At 41.8% G+C, this 22,257-nt stretch overlaps 1 protein-coding gene across 2 annotated transcripts in view; it reads right to left on the bottom strand.

Annotated features, from left to right (window-relative positions):
* The window catches only part of LOC122559814 (kit ligand), a 164,758-nt gene that overhangs the window by 37,762 nt on the left and 104,739 nt on the right, over positions 1–22,257 (bottom strand). Inside the window, exon 6 of one of the 2 annotated variants that reach the window (XM_043709896.2) lies at positions 4,780–4,905. The exons of the other annotated variant lie outside the window; for it this stretch is intronic. Coding sequence (XP_043565831.2) covers positions 4,780–4,905 — 126 coding nt within the window. The remainder of the gene's footprint in view (positions 1–4,779; positions 4,906–22,257) is intronic. 2 annotated transcript variants of the gene reach the window in all.

Genomic DNA, 22,257 nt, shown 5'->3' with positions numbered 1-22,257 from the left:
GATGGATTTGACTGAGACAAGGTGGGGGGAGGGGAAATGAGGAAACTGGTGAAATCCGAGTTCATCCCTTGTGGTTGGATGGTTCCTAGGCGGAAGATGAGGCGCCTTGGAGGAAGTGCGCCTCATCTTCCGCCTAGGAACCCTCCAACCACAAGGGATGAACTCGGATTTCACCAGTTTCCTCATTTCCCCTCCCCCCACCTTGTCTCAGTCAAATCCATCGAATTCAGCACCGCCTTCCTAACCTGCAATCTTCTTCCTGACCTCTCCGCCCCCACCCCAGTCTGACCTATCACCCTCACCTTGACCTCTTTCCACCTATCACATTTCCGACGTCCCTCCCCCAAGTCCCTCCTCCCTACCTTTTATCTTAGCCTGCTGGACAAACTTTCCTCATTCCTGAAGAAGGGCTTATGCCCGAAACGTCGATTCTCCTGTTCCCTGGATGCTGCCTGACCTGCTGCGCTTTTCCAGCAACACATTTTCAGCTCTGATCTCCAGCATCTGCAGACCTCACTTTCTCCTCACCTGATCTGGTCTACTGTGACTCTAGACCCACAGCAGCATGCTTGACTCTCACCTACCTTCTGCATAATTAGGGATTTGCAATAACTACTGGCCTAGTCAGTAATGCTTACAAGCCATGAAAGAGTAAAAAGGGGCAAACTCTCCGCTGGTTGGAGTTATAGTTAGTACAAAGTGATGCCTAGAGTAAAGAGTTGTGGTTGTTGGAGGTCAGTCATCTCAGAACATCTCAGCAGGAGTTCTTCAGGATTGTGTCCTATGCCCAACATCTTCATCAATGACCTTCCCTCGTTCATAAGGTCAAAGTTGGAATATTTACCAATGATTAAACAATATTCGGCATACCTGTTTATGACATCTCAGAAGCAGTCTGTATACATATTCAGTACGACCCGGAGAACATCTAGTCTTCGGTTGATATATAGCAAATAACATTGGTGCCTTACCAATGCTAGGCAATGACCATCTCCAACATGAGAGAATTTAATCATCATCTCTTGACTTTCAATGGCATTACCAATGCTGAATTCCCACAATCAATACCTAAGGATTACCACTGACTAAAAATTAATCCACACCAGCCATATAAATACTGCAGCTACAAGAGCAGGTCAGAGGCTAAGAATTCTGAGGCACCCATGCTCCCCTCAAAACCTGTCCGCCACCTACAATGCACAAGTCTGGAATGTGATCATATTATGTATTTCTAAGTTACCTGCTATTACATCCTTCAAAAGAGACTCTTAACATTTTCCTAACAACAGAGGTGATGCTAACAGGATTGTAAATACCTGTTTTTTTTTGTCTCCCTCTCTTTTCAATAAGGGTTTAAAATTGGTAGTTTTCCAATCCTCTGGGATTTTTCCAGAATCTAAAGATTCTTGGAAGGCTACTACTGGTGCATCCATTATCATTGTAGCTACTTCTTTATATATCATACGATGCAATGGATCAGGTCCAGGGGACTTCTCAGTCTTTAGTCCCATGAGTTTCTCTAATCCATTATCGCTGGTGGTAGTTGTTGTGTTTGTTTCCTTTCCTCCTTTTGCCTGTTAATTATTTAGTATTTTTGGACTATTATGAGTGCGTTCTACTCTAAAGATTGGTGCAAAGTATTTATTTAATCTTCTGTCATTTCCTGAATCCCCCATCACTGTATCCACAGTCTCATATGCTAAGGAGCCTATGTTCTCCTTGGCCTCCTCCCTTTGATACACTTAAAGAAGCTCATTCAGTCCATCTTGATATTACTTGCAAGTTTATCCTCAAGGTTCAACAACTCTTAATGGTAAGGTCCTAGGGTGTATTGCTGAACAAAGAGACCTTGGAGTGCAGGCTCATAGCTCCTTGAAAGTAGAGTCGCAGGTAGATAGGATAGGGAAGAAGGCGTTTGGTATGCTTTCCTTTATTGGTCAGAGTACTGAGTACAGAAGTTGGGAGGTCATGCTGCAGCTGTAGAGCACATTGGTTAGGCCACTTTCGGAATATTGCGTGCAATTCTGGTCTCCTTCCTATCGGGAGGATATTGTGAAACTTGAAAGGGTTCAGAAAAGATTTACAAGAATGTTGCCGAGATTGGAGGATTTGAGCTATAGGACGAGGTTGAATAGGCTGGGGCTGTTTTCCCTGGAGCGTCAGAGGCTGAGAGGTTTTTAAATAATGTGGGGCATGAACAGGATAAATGGACATAGTCTTTTCCCTGGGGTGGCGGAGTCCAGAACTCGAGGGCATAGGTTTAGGGTGAGAGGGGAAAGATATAAAAGAGACCTCAGGGGCAACCTTTTCACACAGAGGGTGGTACGTGTATGGAATGAGCTGCCAGAGGAAGTGGTTGAGGCAGGTACAATTGCAACATTTAAAAAGCATCTGGATGGTTATTTGAATAGGAAGGGTTTGGAGGGATATGGGCCTGGTGCTGGCAGGTGGGACTAGATTGGGTTGGGGTATCTGGTCGGCATGGACCAGTTGGACCGAACGGTCTATTTCCATGCTGTAAATCTGTGACTCTAGAGTGCCCTTCTTTTTAATGGTCATCTTTTGTTGATTTTTAAAACTTTCCAAATCCTCTGGTTTACGACTAATTGTTCCCACTTTGTCTGTTTTCTCTTTCAAATTAATACTGTCCTACACTTCCCTGGTTAACATTGTTGCCTTGTCCCCTTCTTCTTTACTGGGATATATCTTTATTGTGAGTCGTAAACTATTTTCTTAAAAGTCTGCTGTTGGTCCTCAACCATCTTTGCTGCTAACCCCCTTTCCCAGTTCACTCCAACCAGTTCTGCCCTCATTCCTTTATAATTACCCTTATTTAAGTTTAGCACAAGCTTCCAACCCAAGTCTCTCTCTCTCTCAAAAACTGAATGTTAAATTCTACTATGTTAAGGTCACTGTCTTAAGGGGATCTTTTATTCTTAGATCATTTATTAAACCTGCCTCATTACACATCACCAGATCCAAAACAGTCTGATCCCTGTTAGGATCCACAATATATAGTTCTAGGAGAATGTCCCAAATATACTCTATGAATTCTTTTTCATGGCTACCTCCATCAATCTGACTTTCCTAATCTACATGAAGATTAAATTCACCCATGATTAATGGACTCCATTTATTTTAGAAAGAGAGTCCCTCTGCTTATAAATTCTGTGCCTGTGTGCTTCCCTCCACTTCACCTTACAAAGGGGCAGCACTCTGAAAGCTTGTGATTTCAAATCAACCTGTTGGACTATAACCTGGTGTTGTGTGACTTCTGACTCTGTCTTAAATGGGAAACCCCCTACTCTGAGATTATACCCTCTGGCTCTAGACTGTCTTACAACAGGAAACAACCCCTCCCCACCTACCTGTCAAGCCTCCTAAGAAACTTACATGTTTCAATAAGGTTTCCTCTCATTCTTGTAAACTCCAATGAATCTGCTCAATCTCTCCTCATAAGAAAATCTCTTACTCAGCTTTCTGCAATATTTCTCCATTTAAACAATATTCAACTCTTTTATTCTTCCTGCCAAAGTGCATAGCTGCACACTTTCCTACTGTATGGTACGTTGCCAAGTTTTCACTCACTCACTCACTCACTCACTCAATCTGTTTATATCCCTCTTTAGACTCTTGTGCCATCTTCACCCCTTGTCTTCCACCTATTTTTCTGACATCCACAAACTTGGCAAGAATACATTTACTTGCCTCATCCAAGGCATTATTATACATTAGAAATAATTGTGGCCCCAATGCTGATTTCTCTGGTACCCCTCTAATTACAGGCTGCCGTCCTGAAAAGGTCGTGTTTATCTGAATTATTTTTTTCTGTTAATTAGCCAATTCTCAATCGATTGAATATACTGTCCCCATACTTTGAATGTTTATTAAGTAGCTTCTTTAGTAGTACGTTATCAAGTGCATTTTGGATATCAAATGTATTACATCTATTGGTTACATCTACTTATCTATTGTACCTCCTCAAAGTATTCTAAAAATTTATCAGGCATGATTTCCTCTTCATGAAGACACACTGACTCTGTTTGATTATAATATACATTTCTAAGTGCCTTGTTATTACATTCTTTCTATTAGCCTTCAGCCTCATTAGAATCATAGAATTAGTACAGAGTGTGGAAGCAGGCCATTCAATTCATTAAGTCCATACCAACCCTCCAAACAGCATCACACCCATTCCCATTCCTCTACCTTATCTCTGGAACCCCACAATAACCATGGCCAATTCACTTAACCTGCACATCTTTGGACTGTGGGAGGAAACCATAGTTTAGTATGTTTGGGATGTTATTAATGTCTCTATTGTGAAGACTGACGCAAAGAATTTATTTAATTCTAGTACCATTTCCTTTTTTACACATTATTATTTTCCCAGCCTCATCCTTTATGGGGCCTATGTTCATTTTGGCTTCTCTCTTCCTTTTTAAATATTTAAAGAAGTTTTTACTGTCCATTTTTATCTTACTTGACGATTTATCTTCAATGTTTATTTTCTTCCTTTTTTTGGTCATCCTATGTATACACAAGAACACACCACACACATACAATTCCCTCAACTCACACAGATTTGTACAAACATACATTCACTCACACATGTACAAACACATGCACTCACCCATTCGTTCGCGCACACTTATGTAGAAACACATTCTTGCCCACAACAATCCACAAGATACAGATTTGCATCCTCACATAACCACTCATAAACAGGCCTAGGGTCACTCTAAACCTTGCCTAATGCAGTGATTGGTAAATACTTACTGGCTGTGAGAGAGTGTCTTTTAGCACGGACCAGCCTACCCAGCTCCGGATGTGTGCGTTCACACTTTGGTGCACGGGTTTTATTTGTCTGCTCCAGAGTATGTGCAGTGGAGTTGGAGCCACGCCCTGGGTAGAAAAGGTTGGGGTGCTGTCAGTGTGTTACATGAAAGAAAGACACTTCACAAATTATGTGACTCTTTCACTGAATCTCCCACAAATTACTTGGAGTCTGCAGCATACAGACAGGCCTTTCGGCCCAAATGGTATATGCTGGTACTTATGCTTCACACAGGCCTCGTCCATGTCTTTTATTCTAAACCTAACAGTATTGCTTCTTATTCCCCTCTCTCTCTCTCCATCTCTCAATGGTTTATCTCACTTCTGCTTTCACACTTTTCACCTCTATTACTCCTCTTAGATAGCAGCTTCCACAATCTAACTCCCCACTAGGCCCAAGAAGCCAATGTGGAGTTGGAATCCTGGTGCTATACTCACTTCAGTTATTTTCCTTTCCTACCCCGTTGTCAACATTTGACACAAAACATGAGATCGGACTGGATGGAATAACGCAAACCACCTTAACATGGAAGAAACATTATTAAGAATAAAGCGAACACATATTTTAATTAACATGACTGACAAGATGCACCCTAATTTTAAGAAATGTTATTGATTGTTCCTGGTGATGTGGGTGCTGCATGCTCATCCCTAATGCCCCTGAACTGAGTGCCTTGCTCAGCCAGTATAGAGGGCAGTTAAAAGCCAACCATATTGCTGTGGGTCTGACGTTACAGAGGCTACACCAGCTAACAGTGTCAAATTTCTTCCCGAATAGGGCATTGGTACAGTCAGAGGGTTTTAATGACAATCAACAATAGTCCCACAGTCACTGGTACTTTGATCAATTTTAAGTGCTAGATTTCATTCATTCTACTAGCTATAATGGTGGAACTTGAACCTACATCCCCACAGCAGTAGCCTGAGCTTCATCGGACTATTAATCCAGGGATATGCCTGTGCTTCCCCATGTTGATATATAGGAACAGCTCCCTGACAAGATTAGAATGGTGCTGGAAAAGCACAGCAGGTCAGGCAGATCCAAGGAATGATTTTCCTGCTCCTCAGATGCTGCCTGACCTCCTGTGCTTTTCCAGCACCATTCTAATCTTGTCTCTGATCTCCAGCATCTACAGTCCTCACTTTCAGCTCCTTGAGCCTGTTTTACCATTCAGTTAGATATTGGCAGACTGGAATTTTGACTCCACTCGCCTGCTTTATTAATATTCCTTGCTGCTCTGACCACTATTAATCTCCCTGTCTGGAAGTATTTAAGAGTAGAAAAGAGATTTTTCTTAATCCAGAACAGTTCTCTAATATTTATCATTCAGCACGATGTGCATTATATCTAATATTTCCACATAAGCAACTTAGCACTGTGTATTTATTGCAAGCTTGCTGTCCAGACCCTGGGGTCTATTTAACAGCAGGATTTTGGCAGAAATAAAACTTACCTGGGGCCAGGGGTTAGGGGATGGGTGGGTGGGTTCTTGAATGTCTTGAGTGATTCAGCACCCCCACACTGTTGCAGTAATGTAGCCAAAATGACAAACTTACTTCTACTAAACTGGCTAATGGCATGTGATACTGGACACAGCTCCTACTTTTGATAAATGGTTTGCTTTCATCTAATTTCCTCACTATCCCAGCAGTCTCTCTTCATGCTCTTTTACAAACCATTTAAGTTAACCAAATTACAGAGCAGCAGGAACACTGTAACAATAGTCAGATGTAATGATCCAAATTTCAATTAGCCACTGGGTGTAAGAGGAGATAATGCATTCTACGCTGCAATGATCAATGGTTGTGAGAGTCCCAATTATCCTATTGTGTCCCGTCTTCAGGGTGTCCCTGATGCAGATGTAACCATGGAAGAGAAGCAGGCAGTTGAGTCTAGTGATTCCCTCCACAAATTGCTCCCTGGACATACTAATGGCCATCTTGGCCAGACTCATTTGACTTGCCCGCCTCTCTCTGCATTGAAGAGCAAGCAAAAATATAGAAGCAGTCCCTTCAAATAATGAAATAGAGATTGTAGCCTCCCGCAGCCCACGTACACATAGAACCTAAGTGTCATTGAGGTTGTGAAAAAAGCCTGGGAGTTCATGAACCATCCTAGTTAACTACTGCGTGATGTGTGTAACACCCTCCACATTAGATCTCCAGTGATGAAGATCTCCCATGCAGAGAGCCACTTACAGGAGTAACCCCCACCCCCACCCCACTCCTGCCACTTTGGACAGCAGGGTGGAGTGCCACAGTCCGTCCGGATGGTTGACAAAGGTGAGGAGGTGGGGATATGCAGCACAACCTGTACAGGACACCTCTCCATGCAGACTGGATCGGGGCAAAGGGAATTTCCATGAGACACATCAAATTGAGGGTGTCTCTTCCTAAGGGAGGTTTTGGGGCCTGGGGCCAAAGTGTTCTTTGTCTGAATCAGTAGTCTCTCTGCATACTATATTACATCACTTAACCAGACTGCACAAGATCAAATATAATAATAACAGCACCTTAAAGGAACACTGTACAAAGTTCAAACTCACAAACACCATGAATGCAGTTTAAATTAAAACTTTGGGTTGATAATTCATCTCAGGCCCTACAATGCCTACCAGTTGCAGAATACTTTGAATTTACGAGTGGACTCTGTGTGTTGCTTCTTCATGGATATCCTGGCATGGACCCAACCATGAAAAAGAGCAGGTGTAACTCCACAGGTATTTCATGAAAAGAACGTGCAAAATCCTCTCCGAACTACTGGGCATCCTGACTTGGAAATATGTCACTGTTCCTTCAGTCACTGGGTCAAAATCCTGTAAGTCCTTCCCTAATGGCCTTGTGGGTCAACCTATAGCACATAGGCACCATGTTCAAAAGGCAGCTCAAGATACCTTCTCAAGGCAAACAAATGCTGAACTTGCCAGTGGTAATTACAGCGCATGAACACGTGAAGATAACTAACATTACAACAGCAAATGTATGTCAAACACACTTCATTGGCTGTAACATGCTTTGACGTGTCTAGTGGTTAGAAAACGTGCTGCATAATTGTAAGTCTACCCTTTTCTTTTAGTTTCCTCTGTACACGTTGTAGGTGAGTAGTATGTCAATACCATCATTGCAAACCTGTATCTTTTGCTTCTCTAATTATCAACCTCCAGGTGTCTAGACAACTCAGCTGGTTCTACTGGAAGCTCTGCTGGTGGGGTTTCTATATGTCTGGACTAACTGAATGAGGAAATCAAAAATCTAACCAAGAAAATAACTTATAAATATATTATGTTAAGGAGATTAGATTCCCTACAGTATGGAAACAGGCCATTTGGCCCAATAGTTCCACACCGACCCTCCAAAGAGTAACCCACCCAGACCCATTATTTACCCCTGACCAATACACTTAACATTACAGGCAATTTAGCATAGCCAATTCACCTGACCTGCACACATTTGGATTGTGGGAGGAAACCAGAGCACCTAGAGGAAACCCATGCAGACACAGGAAGAATGTGCAAACTCCAACCAGACAGTTGCCCAAGATAGGGACTGAACTTGGTCTCCAGCACTGTGAGGCAGCAGTGTTAACCACTGAGCCACTGTGCTGCCCTACATAAGAACTATCCCATCTCCTTTTCCTGGAAGGACTATACATCTATGAGACCCTACATTCACTTAAACTCTACAACCTGTTTCTATCATGTCTTAGTGGGCGGCACGGTGGCACAGTGGTTAGCACTGTTGCCTCGCAGCGCCAGAGACCCGGGTTCAATTCTCGCCTCAGGCGACTGACTGTGTGGAGTTTGCACGTTCTCCCCGTGTCTGCGTGGGTTTCCTCCGGGTGCTCCGGTTTCCTCCCACAGTCCAAAGATGTGCAGGGCCAGGTGAATTGGCCATGCTAAATTGCCCGTAGTGTTAGGTAAGGGGTAAATGTAGGGGTAGGGGTATGGGTGGGTTCGCTTCGGCGGGTCGGTGTGGACTTGTTGGGCCGAAGGGCCTGTTTCCACACTGTAATGTAATCTAATCTAATCTTAAATCAGACTTAATGGACACTGAGTTTCATGTTATTGAATATACTTAGACATTGTTAAAAATCGAGGGCATGCACCAACTTTTATCATACCTTTTAGACAGCATTTTCTCTTGTCCCTTGCTGGGAATGGTTTTCATTTTCAATGCTTTGACAGTAATTTGGCCCAATACCAATGAAATTTCGGCAGGTTCTGTCAAACTTGACAATGCACTCAGAATGTAAGCTGGAAATGATTCCCTCTAAGTTAACGTCATTTGATTCAATGCCAACAGGTTACAGTGTAGATGCTAGCTTCAGGCAACAGATGCCTCGATCTAGCGTGTCTCCACCTGTTGCAAACAGGTACATCAACAAATCGACAGACTTGGAAATGTCATGAATAATTTATTAGTACAATTCCCACTCTATAGTCAGCAAGTTTTTGCTGATGTGATTTGCCAGCTGGACAGCGGTGAGAGTGAAATACAATATTTGTAACAACGTTTGAAGCTACCTAAAGTTTCTGCTTCTGGCTGCTGGGAACTGGGACATGTGCAACATGGTGCAGCTTCATAGATATGAATATTAACATCACTGGACACTTCAGATCATGTCAGACAGCCATTTGTTTGGTTTACAATCAACTTGCACAACCACCCATTAACCTACCTGACTGGCTTCCAGGTCAACATGTGCCTCAATTGAAAAATTCCCACCCTTGTTTTCAAATTCCTCCATGTGTCCTTTCTCTGTAATCTCCTCCATCCCACAATCCTCTCTGAGACCTTGAACTCCTCAAATTCTGCAGTCTCCAGTGGGCACAATTTTACATTTCCTGTCATTGGTGACCATGTCTTCAGCAGCTGGGCCCCAAACTTTGGGATTACACCCGTAAATCTCTTCCTTTTCTCTTTTCAAAAGCCAGACTTCTGGTCGTCTTTGTAATTATTTCTATATGTAATTCAGAGTCAAACATTTTACACGCATGGGAGAATACCCTGAGGTGTTTTAACTGAATGAAGATGCTATATAGATATTGAAAAATTGTTGCTATTATTGAAACCAAAAAGAGTTTTTCCAAATTGGTTCAACTGCTGAAGAACTCAGCTGTCTGCCCTGTTGGTTCAACCTCCACTCCAGACAAACTCAGCTGACACTCCCAAGCCTTGTTGAGGGAGCATTTGTTTTCATGAAGTTGCGAATCTGAGGCCCCAAACTATTCCTTCTACTGTAATTGGATATAAAAGATCCTGAGGCTACTCAAAAGAGTATGGAGGCATTCAAAAGGATATTGGATGATTTTCTGGATAAATGCAATGTGCAAGGAAATGGAGAAAAAGCAGAAGATTGGCTAAGGTAAGGATTTGAAGGGCTAGTGCAAACACAATGGGCTGAATGGCCACTTTCTGCATGGTAATACTTTAAAATCTGTGATACTGTTTTCATGGATGATCATTGGCTAGGGGAGGTGAGGATAAACTGGGGTGGGGTGGGCGGTGGATGGGGGGGTGGGGGGGAAATTTTCCCTAGAAGTCTGTATCAATATTTATCATCAACCGACATCAATAGGAGACAGATTATCTTCACAGCGGTGTCTGTGGGTATTTGCAGTTCACAAAATTAACTGACGTGTTTCCTAAACCATTACAGTGTCCACAATTCAAAAGCTCTTCATTGGTTGCAAAGCTCTTTGAGGTGAAGTGTGATGTTGTGTACGTGCAAGTCTCCCTTTCCTCCCGCAAATCTGAAAACTGACAGATTTACTGAACAGTTTACAAAAGAGATTAGACAGCATGGGTGATGAATTTTGACAACATGATGATGCTTTGTCACTTTGAGTACTCTTCACCTAATTCCTTCTTGATCCACAATTAACCACTGAAATCATTCCAACTATTGCAATGGTAAAGATATAAGATGCCACAGTCTTACCAGATGATAACACTGCTCTCATTGAAAACCTCTCGTTGTGAACTGTTCAGTCAGTCTGTCATTTTTCAGATGTGAAGGAGGAAAGGGAGACTTGCACGTACACAGCATCACACATAACCTCAAAGAGCTTTGCAACCAATGAAAAACTTTCGAAGTGTGGACATTGTAGTGACATAGGAAACACATCAGTAAATAACAGACAGCTAGTGATGGTTGACGTGAAGGTCACTACACCTCAGGTGAAAGAGAGGTCAAGAAGTGGGCAGCACGGTGGCACAGTGGTTAGCACTGCTGCCTCACAGTGCCAGAGACCCGGGTTCAATTCCAGTCTCAGGCGACTGACTGTGTGGAGTTTGCACATTCTCCCAGTGTCTGCGTGGGTTTCCTCCAGGTGCTCCGGTTTCCTCCCACAGTCCAAAGATGTGCAGGTCAGGTGAATTGGCCATGCTAAATTGTCCATAGTGTTAGGTAAGGGGTAAATGTAGGGGTATGGGTGGATTGTGCTTCGGCGGGGCGGTGTGGACTTGTTGGGCCGAAGGGCCTGTTTCCACACTGTAAAGTAATCTAATCTAAAACAAAAAGTAGAATGCTTCACGGTAAGCTCAGCTGGTGTAGGAATTGAACCTGTACTATTATCATCATTCTGTATTGCAAACTAGCCATCCAGCCTACTGAGCTAACAAACCCCTTCTGAGAAAGGGAGCTATCTGTTTAAAATGATCAGTTTTGTAGAAACAAAAGGAGGTGAGATATGAACGTGATTTAATTTGTACTAAGATGGGGACATGATTCTATTTGTAGTGAGATGGGGATGTGATTCCATCTGCATCTCTATTTTATTGGTGTTTGGATCGAAGATCTGTCTACATTAAACATATCACATTGATACAGGCTCAATGCTGGTGTTTATGTTTGCTCCCTCCTTGCTTCATTTCAGCCAATTTTCTATTCTGTTCTGGATTTTGTACTTATCCAGCTTTCCTTTAAACGTATTAATGTGTTAATTTGCCTTAACTACTCCCTGTGGCAGCAGGATCTTTACACATATGAATATGCATATTAGGAGCTGGAGAAGCCCATTTGAACATGCTCCACCATTGAATAAGACCATGGCTGATTACTCCACACTTTGCTTACCCTCCCTCTCCCGATAATCTTTCACCCTCTTGTTTCTCACCAGTCTATCTACCCAGATTAGAAATACTCAAGGGCTCTGCTTCTACCAACAAGAGTACCACAGTATCACGAACCTTGTGAGAAATAAAAAAAACACCTGTGGGCGACACCTTATTTTTAAACGGTTTGAGAAAAGTCCTTATGAGATTGGACAGCATGGTGGTACAGTGGTTAGCACTGCTGCCTCACAGTGCTAGGGACCCAGGTTTGATTCCTGCCTTGGACAACTGTCTGTGTGTACAGTAATATTAAATGGGACTATCTCTCTGGACATTAATGTAATAGTAAAGGGTTAAACTGCACTGTCTTTGGGCGGGACGAAAGCCATGAAAGAATGCGGATGACTATCCACTGTAATTAACACTTCATTTAAACGTTACTCCCTGCCATTGTCAAGTTAAACTATCAATTCAATCTCTCCCAATCAGAAATGCTTTCTGGCCAGAGGTGTGCCGCACCTGTGTTGTGTTGGGAAAGCGCGGAGTCAGGAAATCGTCTGCATAACGATTCCTCAGGATTAGGGCATTAACGTTTGCATTATCTCCAAGGCTGATCTCATCCTGTCCTTATACCTGGGGTAACATGTGACTGTGAGTAACTGGGCATGTGACTAAGGGGTAGTGGCCAGAGCATCTGTAAGCATTGCAACTGACCTGTATAAAGGGGAAGTGCTTTCTTTGTCCAGAGCCTCACTTTGATTCAACCTTGCACGGCTGCAAGAGAGGTCAAAGGGGGTCACCGAGCTTGTCCTAACTTTAATAATCTTTAAAAGTTTCCTCTGTTCAGAGGGAGCTTTTGCCATGACCCTGTAAGCTCTGCGAGGTGTGTGTTAAAGGTTCCTCCAGAAAGCCTGTATTGTACTGTTTGGTTGTTTGTTCACAGAAGTTGGTGTGTTGCAGTTGCATCAAGTGTGTACGAACCTCAAGAGTAAAAGATCCTAACATGTGGAGTTTGCACATTCTCCCCGTGTCTGCATGGGTTTCCTCCGGGTGCTCAGATTTCCTCCCACAATCCAAACATGTGCAGGTCAGGTGAATTGGACATGCTAAATTGCCCATAGGTGCACTAGTTGGGGTAAATATAGGGTAGGGGAATGGGTCTGGGTGGGTTACTCTTTGGAGGGTCAGTGTGGGCTTGTTGGGCTGAAGGGCCTATTTCCATACTGTAGGGAATCTGATCTAATCTAGAAACGTCACCCTGATTTCCAGAAGAAACTACTTACTTCACAATTCTTCATATAGAAAAACTCAAATACACCAAGATTCACCCTGATATAGGTCATCTGGACCTGACTAAAATCATCTCCAGGAAACACAAAGAACTACAACAGAAAAATAGCGCTCAAGCAGAATACAATTTCACCTACAACAGGAAACATTCATTCTATGTCTATCAAGACCCTTCAAATATATTTCTATCAAATCACCTCTTTCTCCAGCAAGTCTAGCCCGCACAACCTATCATCATTGGATCAACTATATATTCCAGATATTTGGTACTGTCGATGCCTTAGTGTCATCATTTACTGAATGAAGGAGCTCCTTTTGAGTTTTGATTATAATAATATTCGTAAATACATCAGGGATGGATGGTTTTTCTCCAAGTGGAATATTTAACCCACACCTAAAGGGCAGATAAGGCCTTGGATTTATACCTGAATAAAGAAAATGCAGCTCTGACAATTGTAAGAACCACATCCTTTTATTTTATGTATAAAAAGAACTGTGGACTGAAATTATCAAGAACTGTTTTCAAAACGCATGGTTTGTAAAGGTGCTACCTGTTTCGAAAAGCATTTTGACAGACATTGCAAGCATGGTGTAAATAATTATTTAAATAAGTAGTCATTAAAATTTGAATTGCAGATGAAGAGGAGCTGAGGCGTGCTGTATTCAGATGGAGCTGGCTGGTGACAAGAAGTTGATTGGTCTATGGAATAGTGACCAGTTATTAATAATGGAAATCTTTCACTTGCCAACAACTGTGTGATTGGCTCTTTGGTGGCTTGGAGCTGGAAACAAGTTATAGAGGCACTGAGAGAGACAGAAGGAGAAGTGCACAGATCTTCTCCTAGACCAGAAGCTGCCTGTTCTCTGCAGTAAAATCTCCTGTTTAAACTGGTAAAAAATCAATTACCTCACCTGTAGCAATTGCTATGAGCTGTGACTTTTGAATTAATAAATCAGAGACATTTTCCAAGTGAATCAACTACTCTGTACTTCTTACAAACTAGTGGAAGCTTCCAGAGAAAGACATCTGAACAACATGGGCCTGGCTGCCAAAGAAAAATCATCTCAAACTCAGAATACAGGAAGCAAAGAGCACTTTCCTATTTTCTATCTCTGCCAGTAATCTATTTTCCCTATGTGTTTGTCTGTATGTGTAAGGGGGAATGCAAAAGGAGATTAGAAGTTTAATTAGTAGTATTTCTATCAATGGTTTATATCTGTTTACCTATACCTATACTTACAATATATTATAATTCTTGTTTAGCACAGAAACCTGGTCTTTGCTTTCTATCAACTTTGGTCTGAAAGTCAGGTAAATAGGGGTAGTATGTGTATCTTAAAATAAAAACTTCAACATTTAGTACAACTCTGGGAATAGTAGGGTTCAATTTACAGCATCCTACCAGTGAGTCATAACACAATGCAGCTATCCTTCAGTCACACTAGTCTAAATTACGTATCAAGAGTGGGATCTGCACCAGAAATAAAAGCCAAATTCAATATTTCATGTGCACTAGTCTAAATAATGTATGGGGATTTTCCCTCCATTGAGTTCTTTGGCCCCATTAGCTCAGTGTTGGGCTGCCTGTTAAGTGATTCCAGAGTTTGTGTTTGCACTGAGCTTCTAGCTTTTAAACAGTCAATGCCAGGCACATTTCCTGTTAACAATTATTAACTTGTCTTCTTGCATTGGGTTGCACTTAACTTTCATTGTCCTGCCCTCAGTTTTGAAAAAAGCAATTGTTCGCTATTTCATTCTGTTGACAAAAACCTGATGATTTCTATTTCTCAGCACTGATTTCACAACCATTCATTATCAGGGCAGAGTAGCTGACATTCCTCTGTTTAACTTACAGTTACTAGAGTTTATAGATTCTTTGATGTGGGACTATGAATTCCAATGAATGTTATATGGGATTGTGTGTTTGAATTAAATACGAACAGGGACTTAGGAGTAGGAGTAGGCCTTTCAGCCCTTCGATCCCATCCTGCTATATGATGACAGCATGGTTGATCTGGCTGTGGTTCTTTTCCATCTGCCATCCCCTCCTCATAATCCTTGATTTCCCTGTCCTTAAAAATGTCTATCCAACTTTGCCTTCAATAAATTAAATGAATCAGCCTCCAATCTTTTCTGGTAAATGGTATTTCACACAAATGACTTCTGAGAGAAAATGTTTCACCTTACCTTTCCCTTAAAAGAGAGTCCTCTTGTTCTTAAACTGTACCCTCTTGACTCCCTCACAAGAGGTAACATCCTGTCAGTACTGACTCTACCAAATTCCCTCAGGAACTTCTTTATTCATTCACACGATGTCAGATTCACTAGTTGGGTCAGTATTTGATGCCCATCCCTAACTAATCTTGAACTCAGTAGCCTGCTAGGCCATTCCAGCGTGCAGTTAAGAGTTAACCACATTACAGTGGATCTGGAATCACATGTAGGCCTGAGCAGTTAAGTACACATCAAAAGATCACTAAATCTTCGAGATTTCAATGGTTATCAGTCCAACACTTCCTAATTACATGTCCGAGGGATGTAGGCTTCCACATTTCTTGCACACCAATAACTGTCCCTTGAGAAGGTAGTAGTCTTCTTACAAGGCTTGATTGCTTGAAGTAATACAACTGTAGTAAATGAGCTTATATTTTTAATACAGTGAAGCCTGTAACAGACATTTAGAAGTTTATTTATAGAACTTTAATATATCTCATCTCTGCACAGGTCCAGAGGTTCAATTCATAGTAAATATTCAGTGCGTTGGTGTGGTGTATATGTGGACAAAGGATAGGGCATTGATCAGTTGAGTTGGCACGATGTTGGCCTTAGGGCTATAAAGAGCCATAGGGATGTGGGTGATAGCATGGGGGGCAGAAGGGCCAGGGGTCTTGCTCAGGGAAAAATGGGTTGACATGGAGTTTATGAGGAGCCATGGATGGTAGGGTCATGGTTGGCATGGATAAGGCTTCAGAAGCATGTGAAGTGATGGTTAATTGAATCTTCCATGCTTTCTTCGTCATCTGTGAAGTTCGGACACAGTGCCAGATCCCTGAGGTAGAACTTCTGCCCAGCGGCTTCACACTTGGCATCCTCCTCAATTCTTCCAGGGTTGCCTGGCCTAATTTTATAATCAAGACCAATATCCTTTACCCCACAGTCTCCTCAGTCCTCCCATCTGCTGCTGACTGAAAATCCAGTCAAAGTGGCCATTTTGAAAGGCTGGGTTCACCAGACTCCAAGAACCTAACCCAGCAGCAAAACTCTGACCTTTCTTGCATTCATTCTGTGGTGTGTATATCCTTTTTTGGCTAAAGAATCTAAATCTTTATGTAGTACTCCAAGCATGGTCTCACCAAGGTGCAATACAATTGCATAATTACAGCAAGGCTTCCCTATCTAGTATTCCAATCTCTTGGGAGTTTTTGATCTCATGACTTGTTTCTATTCTGGAACATACTCAGTGATATGTACAGATCATGGGACTTGTAGCTAGGCTGGGCATTTTTGTACTGGCCACAGTTTATGCCAAAAGAATCACTGGTGCAGAAAAGGTCTCCCATTACAGGTCTGCCCTGTGATTTATTATTGCTTAATTATTACCAAAGCAGGCTAGGAATAGGAATCTTACAGCACTGAACCTCACCATCTGATAGAACCACTCAAAAACATTAAGACTGTGAAACAACACAAGGTATGGTATGGTTCACCAGATACTATCAACTTAGAAAGGGGTAATTTGACCCAGTGTGTCTGCACTGACTCTTTAAAACTGTTCCTTAATTATTTAACCGACAGTATGCATGTAGTCACATTTAGACAAAAGCAGGACTGAACAGATCTTTTTCCCTGAGCCAGATTGGGTTTTCACAATTCCTTTACAACTATAGTTTCATGCTGTGTGCTTAGACTATGCACTGTGACCAGACTCTGGGAATAGACATGTAATCTGCCTTTAGGAAAGGATTTCCTTTAGCTTTGTACAATTATTAAACTAGGCAGGAAAACAATGAAAGTTGAAAGCTAAAAGTAGGTTAAGTCAAATACATAAATGATCTGAAAGCTTGTTAGAGAGAAGATAATTGAGAGGTGACTTTAATAGAGACACAAAAGATGATTAGACAGGGTGGATAGTGAGAGCCTCTTTCCTTCGATGATGAAGGCTAGCACGAAGGGACATAGCTTTAAATTGATATAGGACAGATGTGAGAGGTATGTTTTTTATTCAGAGAGTAATAAAAGCATGGAATGCTCTGCCTGCAAAAGTAGTAGACTCGCCAACTTTAAGAACTTTTAAATGGTCATTGGATAAACATATGGATGCTAATGGAATAGTGTAGGTTAGATAGGCTTCAGATTGGATTCACAAGTCGGCGCAACAATGGGGGTTGAAGGGCCTCTACTGTGCTGTAATGTTCTATCTTCTATGTTCTGTGTTCTATGAGCAGAGAATCCAGGCTGATATGTGCAGTACGATACTGAGGGAATGCTGCAGTGTCCCTGTCTGTTAAACCTAACCCCTGTCTACCCTCTCAGTGGATAAGAAAGATCCCACAGCACCACTTTCTAGAAGGTGAAGGGAAACCTCACAGTCTGGGTCTATGTTTATCCCCTAAAACAATAGACTAACTGGATAATGCCATTTTGGGCACCACACTTTTCCTACTCATTAATGATTGTACTTCTGTAAATCTGAACATAAAAAATAAAAACACTACTGGAGAAACTCAGTGGGTCTGGCAAAATCTGTCAAGAGGAAAAAAATCATTCACTTTCTGAGTTCAATATTACTCATCCTCTGAAGAGATGACCCATGTTAGCAGAATATCAGTTCAGGCCTCTAGATTACAATTCCCGTGACACTAACACTACCACCAGCCTCAGTCCACGTGATGGGGTGGGGTGAAGGGGTGACGAGGTGGAGTTGATGGGGAGACGTTGGAAGAGGAAAATGTAACTGACTATCCATTTTACATGCTCATATCTGTCTACTCTGCTGCTCAAATGGTTAAAAGAATGAACAGTGTCAACACCTCTCAAAAACAAAACAACCTGGCTTCACCAAAATTGCTGTTTTTAACCACTGACCTTTCCATTAGCACAAACTGTCCCAGGTTTTGGCACTTAGCTGAAAAGTGGCTTTGGAGTCAGTCTGTGATCAGTCAACACAGGATGGTGTAGCCTATGTACAGCTGTATAGATGCTATCATTGCATTTCCTTTCTAACCTGATGACCTTGCTTTCACTGGTGATTTGATGGACCTGATAAACTGTGGGAGGTAGAGACTGCTGTTGGAATTTGAGCATCTGTGTGATGCTCCAGGATTATTCTTTATTCATTTGTCATTTTCCATTCTTTCACGGTAATAGAGCATTTTTCATCTTTTTAAGTTGCTCCATTGTCTATGTAAATCCTTGTATCATATATTGTGGGGTTTTTTTTTTACCTTTATAAAATCATTGCATGAATGTAAGATCAAGCATTGGAAAATATTATCAGAAGGATGTTTGGCCAAATCCATCAGTTAAGAGATCTTTGCCTTCATTAAAGTTACGGGAAGGAGGATTGATTCTGAAATTGGGATACTGGAAGTTGCACATCCGAAATTGCTTTGTTAATAAACCTGCATATGCCAATTCCTGATGAAGGGCTGATACCTGAAACGTCGATTCTCCTACTCCTCAGATACTGCCTGGCCTGCTTTGCTTTTCCAGCACCACACTCTTGACATATACCAATCACACTCTGGTAGCACTCATTCACTGAATCAGAGAAAGCCTTGAAAAAAATATGTAGTGCCTTTCACAACCACAGCGTATCCCAGTGTGTTCTATGGCTAAGGAAGCTCTTTAGGAGCATAATCATCATTGTCATGTAGGAAACATGCACAGAAAGATCTCACAAGGAGGAATGTGATGATGATTAAGCAGCTTCTTTTTACTGACAGTGCTTGAGGGATACATACATATGTATCGTTTCATATACCAATATCTCAACAACACTCAAGAAGCTTGACACCATCCAGAACAAAGCAACCCGCTTAATTGGTACTACACCCAAAAGCATCCCTCCACCAATGACGCTCAGTAGCAGCAGTGTGTACTATCTACAAGATGCACTGCAGAGATTTGTCAAAGGTCCTCAGACAGCACCTTCCAAACCCACAACCACTTCCATTTAGAAGGACAAGGGGAGCAGATATATGGGAACACCACCACCTTCAAGTTCCCCTCCAAACTACTCACCATCCTGACTTGGAAATGTTTTGCCATTCCTTCACTGTTATTGGGTCAAAATCCTCAAATTCTCTCCCTAATGGTATTGTGGGTCAACTCACAGCAAGTGCACTGCAGTGGTTCAAGAAGCAGCCCACAGCCACCTTCTCAAGGGGCAACGAGGGACAGGCAATAAATGCTAGCTAGCCAGTGACATCCATATCCCACAAATGTATTTTAAAAATCCATATGCAGAATAAGGCAGCAAAATAATTTCAGAGATTTAAAAGCATTTTACTGTAAATCAATAGTTTAGCTTAAACATTTGTTTCCACCTTTCCTTTGTGGACCTGTTTCCTGTGCAGAAACCAACACCCCACTAGGGTAGAAGTTAGTCATTTTATAGTTTCTTAATCAACTCATTTAGATATGTTATTACACACCTTTGCAACGGAACCTAGATATCCTAGGCCAGAGGTATGGATACTACCACTGCACCATAAGCATCCTTTGGAAGTAGCTTTTCACTGGGACAAGAGCAATTTAGACAAATGTTTGTGCCTTGCTTTGAAACAGTGACTTTTCCCATGGAGCCAGCATGTGATAGTCACCACACTACAGTAACGGGATCAGAAATTAGCTCTTAAATTCAAAGTACAATGAACATCATCTGCTCTCAATCAACTCTGGAGTTATGCTGTTTGAACCTTGAAGAAACCAACATCTCTAACTCTGATACTGATGAGCTAGGAGCAATATAGGCCACTTGATCTGCTGGGACACTATATAAAACTCATGACCCATCTGGCTGCACCCTCAACTCCACATCTCCACATGCCCCGATAACTCTTCAATCCCTTGTTTACCAAGAATCTATCTAACGGTGCCTTAAAATTCCAAATACTCGGCTTCCATTTCTTTTGGAGGAAGAGAGTTCCAAGGACTCACAACCCTCTGAAGGATTATGTTTTGCCTCATCGCTATCTTAAATGAATGACCCCCTTGTGTTCAAATAGTGACCTCGAGTTCTAGACTCTCCACAACTGGAAACATCCTTTCCATATCCAGTCTGTCAAGGGGGAGGCAATTGTCTAGTGGCACTATAGCTGGACTGTTAATCCAGAAACCCAGGTGATGTCCTGGGGACTGTGTTCAATTCCTGCCACAGCAGATGGTAGAATTTGAATTCAATAAACATCCAGGATTAAGAGTCTGATGATGACCATGAGTCAATTGTCAGAAAAACCCATTTGGTTCAATAATGTCCTTTAGGGAAAGAGAGCTGTCATCCCTACCTGGTCTGGCTTACATGTGACTCCAGACTCTCAGCAATGCGGTTGACTCTTAACTGCCCTCTAGGCAATAAATGCTGACCTCAGTGATGCCCTCATCCCATTAATGAATTTTTGAAAAAATACCCCTCAGGGTCTTATATGGATAAATTATGGGATAAACACTGATGGAGACTCTTTCACAAAATAGTGCTATGGGATCCTTAGCATCCATCTGATAAGCTAGACAGAGGCTCAGTTTAACAAGCACCTTGAACACAGCAACACTGCCACAGTACCGTATTGTAATTATCAGCCTGGATTCTCTGCTCATAGTTCCTTCCAGATAATATGTATATTTGACTTGTGCTACTTTTAGTCTGAAACTGAACTCTTTATCTTTTTGCCTTTTCCCCTCTGGTTTAGTAAACAAACAAAGCTGAAGGATGTCCTTTTCCGTTCTAAGGCCAGCTTGTGTGTTTATTCCCACAGTCCAAGCTCCGTACATTGCTGAGCACACAGCACAAAGGTTGACAGGCACCTTACTGGATGAGTTTGCCTGATACAAATGGCACCAAAATATCTCTCCCTTGAGACTTACAGAAATAACAGCTAGGACCTGAGTTTAGAATTAGAATTCCGTTTTATTATCACATGTACTCAAGTTTAGGAATACAGGAGTACAATGAAAAGTGCACAAAGTTAACATTGTCTAGCACCATCTTGGTTACAAAACCCAGAATTAATAAATCAGCTACCTGATGTAGGAGCAGTGCTCAGAAAGCTAGTGCTTCCAAATAAACCCGCTGGACTATAACCTGGTGTTGTGTGATTTTTAACTTTGTCCATCCCAGTCCAACACCGGCATCTCCACATCAATAAAAAAACGGCAGAAATAAAGAAAGAGATCAAAAGTTCAGAGAGATTCTCTGGTATTTGGGGCTTTTTGCAGGGCTGATGCTGGAGATTTGTGAAAATGGTAGGGCTGCACCATTTCAGGTAGAATCACACAAACAGGAAACCTAAAGTCATCGAGGCCATTTGGAATTAATGCTGAGTTTGCTGAGACATTATTGTTGTTATACCAAGGACCTTAGCTCCCGCAGTGTTAGAATCAGGAATTAATGGAGGAGGTTTAAATGCTCTTCAGGGATGGGTAAGATCCATTGAATGTCATGACCTGTAGTTTCTTAAATCTCCTGCTCTCCTCTTCTTGTATCGAGTAGCGCTCCTATGCAAAACTAATTGATTTTGTCCAATCACCAAATGACCTGAGATGTTTAAAAAATCTATTAACCATCACCAGTAAATCACATGAGTTTTCCAAATGGTTAATTTATGTGCCAAGCCTGTTAAGGGCAATGCAGACTGTTTAAGGTGAGGGAGATGGGCTAAATCAGGATAAAATTGGAATGGGAATCACCAGCTTCTTTTTTGTTTCATTTTCCATTTTTTTTACATATCCTGAAATGCTCTTACATTTGGTGAGGAGACTAAAATAACTCTACAGAGGCCAGAATCCTGTCACCAAGTCACCCTTTATTTACACATAAACAGTCCTTAACTTTATTACCGCCTATTCAGAGTCGG

The sequence above is a fragment of the Chiloscyllium plagiosum genome, unplaced genomic scaffold (genome assembly GCF_037043375.1).
Source record: "Chiloscyllium plagiosum isolate Xiang-an unplaced genomic scaffold, Cpla_swu_hap1 HiC_scaffold_19, whole genome shotgun sequence".
Lineage (NCBI taxonomy): Eukaryota > Metazoa > Chordata > Chondrichthyes > Orectolobiformes > Hemiscylliidae > Chiloscyllium > Chiloscyllium plagiosum.
Note: the sequence above shows the minus strand (reverse complement) of the source record. Positions and strands in the feature narration are given on the sequence as shown.